This window comes from Phoxinus phoxinus (genome assembly GCF_949152265.1).
Source record: "Phoxinus phoxinus genome assembly, chromosome: 20".
Classification (NCBI taxonomy): Eukaryota; Metazoa; Chordata; class Actinopteri; order Cypriniformes; family Leuciscidae; genus Phoxinus; species Phoxinus phoxinus.
The window spans coordinates 21,246,499-21,257,372 of NC_136895.1; the positions used below are offsets into that span (position 1 = coordinate 21,246,499).

Sequence of the window (10,874 nt, forward strand, 5' to 3'; positions counted from 1 at the left end):
ATTTATCCAAATGAACAAATCTCTTTTACACATATCGTTTTCCTTTTCCTTTTATTGAAACATATTTAGCAACATGGTCAAATGTGAGACATTAACTTAAGCGAACCAGAGACAACTTATAACAATCTCTCAAAGTGCAATCAAATAAGAAAGAAGCATGTTCTTTAGTGCAAAATTAATGCAAAATCAAAGCAGTGATTATGTTGTCATAAACTTTAGTATTGTGTGGATGGCAGTATGTTATTTTAATAAATCATGATTCAGCAATATAAGAAAAATGGAAAATATCCACTTGGATGTTACTCTAAGCTTAGATGTTGTTAATCGGAAACGATCAGTTGTGAACAGCTTTTAAACAATAAAAATAACAATGTGCCATGATTCAACACTTACCTGGAGTTCAATTACAGAAACTACTTTAAGTATTTCACGTTTATCATTTACACACTCCAGAATATCTCAAGTTTGTTGATCAGTTGAAGTTACTTAAAAAGTGGTTTCAATTCCAGCTCTGAGATTCATGAAAACTGTACGTTATGTACCAAGATTAGCACTTATCACAAAAAAAATACTGCAATTAAGGTGATTTGGAGAAGAAAAAACTGAAATGTAGTGAAAAAATTAACTTCAAAAACATTAACATAGAAATTGTGAACATAATAAAATGACTCTTCATTCACTGCTGTTTTATAATTGCTTCTTAACTAAGATTTTACGTACACAAAACTAATTCGATTCCTGCCAATAAGGGGCCCTGAACCAAATAAATGGCTAATTCTATGAACAGGGGCTCTAAAATATTTTGGTCTCGATATATATATATATTTTTTTAAATAAAACACATAGCAGCTCAATCATGAAACACAAGTAAAGCACATTTCTGCATAGATCATTTGTAATGTCATTTTTAGGTAAATTTACATTAGAATTACTTTACAAACAATGTATATCAACCGTTTTTTGTTTGAATGTTGTGTTTGTACATGAATTTCAAAACAAAAACTTTACATACATTGCTCATAAAAGCAAACTGTAAATTGCCGCAAAATGGATGGTTTTACAAAGGACTTGTACAACATTCATAAAAGCATAATTGCGTAGACTCTTGTATTCAGTTCACTGACATTTTACAGAAAAATAGTTTGACAAATGTGAATGTTTTTGTAGATGAATAAAAAAATAAAAAATAAATCTCTTAAACTATTGTTATGTACATGGTTCATAAAAGCATTTTTACATAAACTGTTGCATTAATTGTAGTGTGAAAATAATGTACATGAATGCTTTTTTGTGCATTAATTTCAGAACAAAAACCCCCCTAAACTATTATATACATAGTTCATAAAACAATTCTTAAGTAAATTGTTGCAGTGAATTTAGTCTGAAAATTTTCATAAAAACGTTATGTATACATAAATAATATTTTGTACATGAATTTTAAAACAAAAACAGAAACTATGATTACTAAATTGTTACATTCAATTCAATGTTTGTCAAGGTATTCTTATGTAAATTTTCACATTGAATTGAATGAGACAATTTAAGTAAAAATAGCTTGACAATCAATGTACATTTTGATTGTTTTTAGATGAATTTCAAATGTATATCATTTTTTTCAACAAAAACAAACTATTATTACTAAATTACTGCATTCGATTAAAAATTGGTTTACGATCAGTGTATATGAACTTTCGAAAAATGAAAAACGTATTACAAAATTGTTGTCTTCAATTCAATGTTACAATTGACATAATTGTTTTACGAACAATGTATAGGAATTTTGAAAAAGAAAACTAATTACAAAATAGTTTTCAATTTAATTTGACAATTTACATAAATTATGAACAATGTACTTGAATGCTGCTTTTGCACATGAATTTCAATTATTCGTAAAAGCATTCTTATGTAAAAATCCTCACAAAAAAAAACTGTTTCTACAGATGATTTACACAAAAATGTGCACAGATCGTGTTTCATGAATGAGCCGTGGAGTGTTACATACCTCTACTGTACATTTATCTCGACACAATGATTGACGTTCTTGTGGATCCAGGAAACATTTTCCTTTCATTTCAGACTCTAGGGAAAAAAACTTGTTAAATTAGAATAACCATACGCACAATATTTTATTCATTAGTCTGACTCATAGAAATACTAAAAAAAAAAAAAAAAAAAAAAAGGCGAAATAACAAACATTCAATCCTCAAATTGAGACGCTATTGTTCTGTGCTGTGGATTGGCTCCTTCACGGGAAGAGTAAGTCTAGCTTAGGCGCCCATTCCAGGGCAGAGTTTACCACGGCTAAAGCTGCGGCCCCCAACGCCACGGTCAAACCCATGACCGCTAGCCTCATGAAGCGGCGTCCCGTGGACTGCACGACCGCTACGGTGCTGCGCTGGGCCTCCAGTGTGCGCTTCTGCTGCTCCATCCGCCTCTGCCGGAGAACCGTGTCCGGGCGCTGCTGCGTCGACGCCAACTCAAAGTCTTTGAAGGTGGAGACGGCGGTTCTGGACAGAGAGAATGGGTTGTGAGATATTTGTTGCTGTGAGAAAGGCCTTCAGAGCAAGGCTGATAGACTCACTGCTGACTGCGCTCTCTGGCCAGCTCAGACGGAGGGAACTGAACGAACAGATCTCCCGCGCGGCTGATCAGAGTCTCGTACGGCAGGTCCTGAGGGATACGGGACAGGAGATGGTGCATCATGGCCATGTCACACTCACAGTCCAGCACCTCCTCTTCTCGATGCAGCACGATCTGCAGGAAGAAAACAACGCTAGATACCAGGAGATTTACACAGGACACAAGGACGACCAATAAATGTGATCCAGTTTCTTTGCTGTTGTGTGTTTGGATTTCTATTAGATCTTACAGCCTGGGTTTTAATGGTAGTATTAATATACTCTAAAAAAAAATTCATAAGAATATTTTTTTTTCAATTACGATAATAAAAATTAGATTTTGACTATATTAAATACAATACAATATGTGATAGATACAATAATGAGAAATAAGTTTCTATTTTTTTTCTAATAATTGTTTATTATGGTAATATATTAAATAATATCCCATTTTATGTAATGGTAATGACAATGAGATTTTTGCATTTTATATAAAATTATATATAAATATATATATATATATATATATATATATATATATATATATATATAGGCTAAAATGACATTATGGTAATGACTATTGGATTTAAAATATATTTTAAAAATATATCTAATTGTATGTCATGGTAATTACAATAATTATTTTTTCATTATGGTAATTTTTTTTTTTTTTTTATAATATCTAATTGCATTATGGTAATGACTTAGATTTATTATAAATATTAATTAATATCCAACTGTATGGCAAGGTAATTGAGATTTTTTTGTATTCTGGTTATAAATCTTTTTTTAAATATTAAATAATACTTCATTTTATGTTACATAATCACAATGATTTTTTAAAAATATTAAACAACAATGATTTTATTTTGCATTATGCTATTGACAATGATTTAAATTATATATATATATACACGTATATATCTTGTTAAATGTTATGGTAATGCCAATGCTTTTTAAAATATTAAATAATATCCTGTTTTATGTCACGGTAATGATGAGAATTTCTTCCCTTTACATAAAAAAAAAAAAATGCATTTAACATTACAGTAGGCTACTAACAATTAGGTGGAAAACAAAATAATAATAATCAAATTAATGTCACAATGCACAAAATCTTAATGGTCCAGAGAATAGGCTTACTTTTTTCTAATGCAAAATATATATAGTTTTTCTTTTTAAAACTACTCTATAGTCTATTAGTATCTAGTTACCATACATCAAAACTCCATGTTTGTAAGTTTAGGTAGACTGCAGATTCAGAACACTACTTTATTGTTCAACAGACAAAAAGTCACGACATGAGAGAATGTGTCAATTATTTATTCAGACTCAACAACACGGCCTAAAAATAGCTGCTAATGCGGTGGCAGTGAAACTGCTGACCCACTTCTGCTGAATATCAGAAACCAGAGACTCGGAAGATGGTGTTCATGATGACAAAGAGTCAAACAAACGCAAACGTACCACAGCAGCAAAGTATATAGGCATGAGGGGATGGCAGGCCAGGAAGAAGTCGTACAACCGGACCACATGGCGGAAATCTGACAGCACGTGTCCGAACCAGGTGATGAGCCAGCTGAGGGCGAAGATGGTGCCCACTTCAGCTCTGTTGAGAAAATGAAGATGCTTATCTCAAACCACCCATGTGAATATCATCCTTTCACACGTTACATAACGATGACCAAACGGGATCAATCAAACCATTGTGCTCCAACACAAACACACAAAGCAAACACACAAAGCAAACATAAAGGGGCGTTACTGTATACTCACTGCTGCATGAAGTCGTACACTTCAGGGTTCACTCTCTCGATGATGGGCATCAGGTAGTTCAAGATGTGTTTGGTGTTGTCCATAGTGGGGTCCATAAAGTCCCTGAAATGCAAGTTAGATGCATGAACAATATCTACTTAGACATTAAAACAAAAAAAGGTAACACTTTATAATCAGGTTTCATTAGTTAACTCGTTTAGGCAACATGAACGAAGAATGAACATTACTTCTACAGTATTTAGTAATCTTTGCTAATACACATTATTAAAAGCAAAGGTTGTATTTGTTAACATTGGTTAATGCACTGTGAACTAACATCAACAAACAATGAACAATTATATTTTTATTAACAAAGATTAATAAATACTGTAACAAATGTATTGCTTATTGTTAGTTCATGGTAGTTAATACATGAACTAATGTTAACTAATAAACCTCGTAAAGTGTTACTCAAAAAAGTTGTTTTAAGAAGATGTTTTACCTTACTATAATACAGCAACTGAATTAAATATTTAATTCCCTGTATTTTCAGCATAAATTAGGGCACATTCAAGACATGTATAAATAAAATATGTATATTCATATTTTAAAGTTTAAATAATAATATATTAATAATTTTTTCACTGAGAAAGAGATTGTTTTTGTAGGAGGGAATTAAGCTTGATCATCTTTAACAGAAATAAAAGTACAAATAATTAATAATTAAATAGTAAAATAAATATGTTAACATTGAAATAATAATGAATATGATTCACTTATATTTAATAATGATAATACTTTTTTTTTCATTACAGTGATGAAATGAGATTTTTCATTATCAAAGAGAGAATTGCACTTAATCTTTAACATAAAACATGTATAAATAATGTAACGTTTAAACAACAATGAATATATTTAAATTACATTTAACAAAATATGTGTAGACCATATTTAAGAATAAATAATAATACATTTTTCACATTACAGTTTTGAGAATTCATTTTTTGTTGGAGGGAATTGCACTTAATTATATTGAACAATTTCAAAATACAAAACAATTGGCAAAAAATAAATAAAATATTATATATATATATATATGTATGTTCTGGACTCGTTTCTTTTCTGTTCCTGGCCCACCTGAGATGGTGAGTGGAGAGTTTCTCCACCAGGGCAGTGGCGAGTCGTTCCCCGAGCACCAGCAGGAAGGTCACCACAATGTCATGGTAACCCTGATAATAGTGCAGCTGAGGGTTTTTCACGAGCACCCGCAGAATAATATCAGTCAGCTCCTCCTGAAGTCCCTCCCGCTGCTCGTCTGGCATCCCTGCGTCCATTAAACACATTACAGCGGCGTTAGACATGTACAGAGACCAGCTCCAGATCCAGAAGAAGCCGCGCTGCTCTTCAGCTCACCTGGAGGGAAGCGTCTGAGGGATCTCTGGACGTCCAGAAGCACTTGGTTGAAGTCCTTGTTGTTGTCTCGATCGACCGTCTCTGAAGAATGAAAACTTGGTTTACATCTGCAAGGCTTTCGGAAAGTGAATTCCCTCGGGTGTCCCAAGTGATCGGTCTTACCTAGTTGCTCAGGTATGTTGTCTACAGACACGTTGAGCAGTCTGGGCCACACCTGCCGGCGGATCTCATCGGTCAGAAGACCTCCTTCACTGATGGCCATGCGCCTCAGAGCGGGCACATCCGCGGGCGACACGCTCAGGGCCTGCGTGATCTCCGCCATCTTCCTCTTCCGTCGGGACTCGCCATCTGCAAACATGAAGACTGGAGTCAGCGCCTGAACACTGCGCTTCCTCCGACAGCACTGTCTTATTCTGCCTCAGCACAAGAGTTTACTGGAAATGAACAAGTTGACTAAGATCTTTACCCTTTCTCCTACTTTTGCGCAAGTCTTTTTGACACAACAGCCATTCCCAGAGGGACAGTGAGATTAAAGGCTAGACATTGTCTTGAATGGGAACTATTTTAGTCTGGCTCACAATATACTCTCACGTCCCAAACATATGAAGCAGTTTGCATTTGTGAAACAGATTTTTAAAGTGCATAATCTATTATGCCACATGTTTGGGTATGATGATGAATAATATAATCGTAAAATATGTTATGAATGGTACTTAAGATATGAAATAATGAGCACAAGGCCTGTGAATGCAAAAGATAAGTCATAGGACACTCCCACAGAAAAACAATTAGATGTATTTAAAGGTATGAGGCAGGAATAAATTATTACCACACCTAAAGAAAATTATACTTTTTTATATACAGTAGTCAACATTTGAAGTGGATCAAAACCTTTCATCAAAGTTATACATGAATTTTGAACAATCCCCATTCTTGTCTTAGGACAACTTTGATTCACTTTTTTGATCCACTTCAAATGTTGACTACTGTGTAATATATTCTTATATCTATCAGACAAATACACATATGTATAATTTATTTATCAACATATTTATGTATTGATCCATCTCTATATATAGATATTTAGCTATAGCCTATAGATATACGAGTTATATCGATAGACAAGACAGACAGTATGATAGATAGATGGATAGATGGATAGTGACAGTATGATTGATTGAGACAGATTGATTGATAGACAGATAGATAGATAGACAGACAGATAATCCATTTTCAAAGTCACCTACTTTCTATCTCATAATGTATACAAACCTCTAAAATTAGTTTAGTAAAAACTGTAATACTGAAACAAGCATTCATCTTTTATCGACAGTTAAAGCAGTAAAAGCTCCCATCATGTCATGAATGAACACACTTCAATAAAACACACCTTGTTTTCCGAGTCCATTGAGCGAGGAAGAAGCTCCGACACTGCGTGACTTCTTCATCCTGTCGCTAATGTCTGTCCCTTTCCTCGGGTTCAAGTCCGGCTACATCATTTTATTTCAATGCAATGCGAACAGCTGATGGGCTTTTCCTTTAGCTTGACAGCTAACCTACAGGCCACATCATCTCGTTAGCTGTGTAAACGCATGTCAAATGAAAAGCACGTGTCGCTTCGGTCTCTTAAACTCATGTCAAGGGGTTTAAATCAGTGCGTTCCGCCGAACCGAACCGGGACCTCGGGGTCTCTTTTGTGTCATTTCATGATGTGAATCGCTTCAGAAGCTCCAGCTGTAGTATCATCTGGGTTAATGTTTACGTGTGAGTGAAGGATTATGGGAGTTGTAGTCTTATTTGAAAAAGGCGGCGTCCTAGCAACCATTCAAAATAAAAGTCCAAGATAATAAAAACAAAAAACAAACACATTTTTTTCGTTTTGTTTTTCTTTGTTTTTGTCCTACCCCCTAGAAACTGGCGGTAACAAGCATGGACATATATGTTCGTTAAAAAACAAAATGAATGATGTACACATTTCATGAATTAAATACATAAATAAAATCATATACGTTTTTATCACTCATATAACAGTCAACGCGAGTCGGTGAGCTGTTGGGTCTCTGTGATAAAAAAATAAATAAAAAAAAATAGTGTAAAGAAACTTTTATTTTGAAATGTCGTTTTAAAATACTCGCATGTATTTTTATGTCCCTCCGCGCTTTCCGTATGTTTTCACTCGGACCTGCTTGTCATGTGAGTCCAATGATTGCCAAAACATTGAGAGAATATTGACTTTATTCAATCAACATTTATCATTTTCTATTACATTAAATAGCCAAAATGCTTTCCCGCATATTAAAAGAACACCAAACGAAACAAAACGAAAGGAAAGAGTTGCAAGGTATGTGCTTCAGTTTACAGGCCCTTTGGTAGGCTATAACTCAAATGTATACTTGTCTGTTTTATTGTAATGTATTTAAGAAAATATGGCGTTAATTGGTATTGTTCACTTGATCCGCAAATTCTATCCTGAATTCATCTAGTCGCTGAAATTTGCTTTTATTTTAAACCTTATTTATACTACCGGTATATCATGGATGGAGTAGGCTATAATCTAAAAATGCAAGTTTAATTTTATAGATTTAAACACTTTTAGTTGCTTTAAATTGCATTAAAATACGTCTAAACAATATAGAAATAAGTACACAACAATATATAGCTGCTAAATTGTTACAGAAACAAGTGTTGTAAAATAAAGAAATACATAATAAAACTTTGCTAAAATAAAAAAAGCTATCACTTTGTTTAAAAAAAGGAAAAAAACCTATACGTTAAGTGTGTCATGCAGTACTTGGTCAAGTGATAAAACACTTGTATACTGTACAGAGAGACGAAGACGAGAGGCCATAACAGCTGCAACATGTTTAACAGAAGCCCTGGTGGATCATCTAAATGTGGGGTGAGTCCGATACATTTTATATGTTTGTAAAGGTGTTATTTAATGCACATGATTATTACGGTCAGTTCATGTGATCACTGCGGTCATAATAATCCAAGTCTTTGTGCTGATGTTATGACGAAACTGCAAAAGCAGCTTAAAAACGCACGGTTGGATGCAACAAAGTATTGTTCTCGCAACAGCCGACTTTACGGAGCTGGAATGAAAATGTGTATTTTTGGTGCGTTCATGTAACGTTAGTGGGGAAGTTACGAGGTGGGAACTAATGTTAACGACGTCAGATGCGTTCACGTCACTTTCGTCAGAGCAAGATGTTGGTAAATTCTCTTAAAGGGATAGTTCACCCAAAATAATCCATTCGGCTCTGGAGGGTTAATAAAGGCCTTCTGAAGCGAAGCGATGCGTTTTTGTAATAAAAATAAAAATATTTATAACTTTATGAAGTATAATCACTTGCTTCCCGGTAACGGCCGTACACGAGTATAGTTCCAGCGGAAAAGTGACCTATGTATTTCCTATGTATATTTATCTATGGTTCACATCATCAGACTCATAATTATGCATTTTTATGGCAACATTATCAATTAATCTGCAGCGTTCAGGTGGTACATGTCAGACCTCAGTTGCAATTACGAGTTCTACAATGACTAAACAATTTTTTACAAGTCATAATTACGACATAGAGTGAATGCACCAAAATAAATCTTTCACATTTATAAATTTCATGTAACAAGCGTAGAGATGTATGAAGCACGGCTCACACAGAAGTGACTTTCAAACCAATCAGCTTTTTGTTGGTCAGCGCGCCGATTTCTGTTGAAACTTCCGATCGCGCACATTCCTTTTGAAGTGACTGGATTTCGCCTGCAGATTTTCTCCAAACAACAATAAATGTAATAAATTGTAATATCTAAGAATCTCTGCTCAGGGTGGCGCAGGCCTACGTCAATCAGCGCAAGCTGGACCATGAGGTGAAGACGCTGCAGGTTCAGGCCAGTCAGTTCTCCAAGCAGACGGCCCAGTGGATCAGCATGGTGGAGAACTTCAACCAGGCCTTAAAAGTAAACAGGCTTTTTTTATATAGCGATTCATGCTTTTCACAATTTAGTCAGTTTCTCAGAAGTGAAATTTGCAGGTTTCATGACCGATTCTTCTTTTACAGGAGATCGGAGACGTGGAGAACTGGGCGAGAAGTATCGAGATGGACATGCGGACGATCGCGACAGCTCTAGAGTACGTGCATAAAGGCCCGGTTCAGCCCGCGTCCTCGTGAGCGGATGGACTGAAACTCAAAGGCTTTTCCTCCAACTGTTGGAGAAACTTGGACTCTGTTTGAGACATTCGTGACTAATTTATTCTAGTAAAGAACTGCTGGAATAGCTGTTTATTTAGAATTTGGTTCATTTTTTATTTTCGTTTTATGTAATATCAATATGCTTGCGTAATAAAAACAAATACCTGTTGTTCTATAACTGTTGCGTGGAGCATGTTATTGCATTTAAGGTCACATTTTATCCGCAAGTTCTGGGGTTCACCTGTTCAGATTCGCTTCCCTGTTTTTCACTCCAAATTTTTGGCAAGTGTTTTCCATTCTGCCTCAGTAAGGAACGTAAAGTACCAGGATTACACACTTGCCCTGTTCTTTTATGGACGTAACAGGGAGCTAAAATAGATTTTATACGTTTTTGTGGGATTTCACGGTTTGCTCGTTTTTATTAACCCATTTTAAGCGGGGCATGCAGTGTGATTTTACATAATCCACATTTCTACAATAAGGTATCTCAGCCTCATAGGATTAACTTTATTTATGTAAGGAGAAAAAGTAAAATGTAAAACAAAGTGTTGCTGTTTTAAGTCCACAACATGCCAGATTTCACATATTTGCCCCATGGGACTCCTTATGATATGATTTCATCTTGAGTTTCTGATTGTGTTGAGGCTTCAATTCAACTTTTACAGTGATTTATAGGCATATAAAGTTTAAAAAAAAAATCTCCCATAATATGGAAGTCAATGGGGACCAGCAACGGTTTGGTTACTAACATTCTTCAAAATATCTTCCTTTGTGTTCAACAGAAGAAAGAAACTCGTACAGGTTTGATGACAGTTTTAATTTTTGTGTGTACTATCCCTTTAACTGATAAAAGGTCATAAAAACATAATCTCTAATAGTATGACCAAAAATAGAA

The 10,874-nt window shown here is 34.7% G+C and overlaps 2 protein-coding genes across 3 annotated transcripts; one reads left to right on the top strand and one right to left on the bottom strand.

Annotated features, from left to right (window-relative positions):
• Positions 1 to 34: 34 nt before the first annotated feature.
• On the bottom strand, positions 35 to 7,557 carry tbc1d20 (TBC1 domain family, member 20). Its single transcript, XM_079593386.1, has 8 exons — positions 7,177 to 7,557; positions 5,949 to 6,134; positions 5,787 to 5,867; positions 5,511 to 5,697; positions 4,395 to 4,496; positions 4,086 to 4,227; positions 2,582 to 2,754; positions 35 to 2,507 (listed from the first exon to the last, which is right to left on the bottom strand). The coding sequence occupies exons 1-8, from the start codon at positions 7,232 to 7,234 to the stop codon at positions 2,246 to 2,248; spliced, it is 1,191 nt and encodes a 396-aa protein (XP_079449512.1). The 5' UTR covers positions 7,235 to 7,557; the 3' UTR covers positions 35 to 2,245.
• Positions 7,558 to 7,924: 367 nt separating this feature from the next.
• On the top strand, positions 7,925 to 10,199 carry bloc1s1 (biogenesis of lysosomal organelles complex-1, subunit 1). 2 transcript variants are annotated; one of them, XM_079593445.1, is made up of 5 exons: positions 7,925 to 7,976; positions 8,052 to 8,127; positions 8,613 to 8,685; positions 9,614 to 9,746; positions 9,848 to 10,155. In XM_079593445.1, exons 2-5 carry the CDS (start codon positions 8,067 to 8,069, stop codon positions 9,956 to 9,958), a joined length of 378 nt encoding a protein of 125 aa, XP_079449571.1. In that variant the 5' UTR covers positions 7,925 to 7,976; positions 8,052 to 8,066; the 3' UTR covers positions 9,959 to 10,155. The 2 variants fall into 2 exon arrangements, with proteins under 2 accessions (XP_079449571.1, XP_079449570.1); XM_079593444.1 differs by having other exon boundaries at positions 7,940 to 8,127; positions 9,848 to 10,199.
• Positions 10,200 to 10,874: the final 675 nt, after the last annotated feature.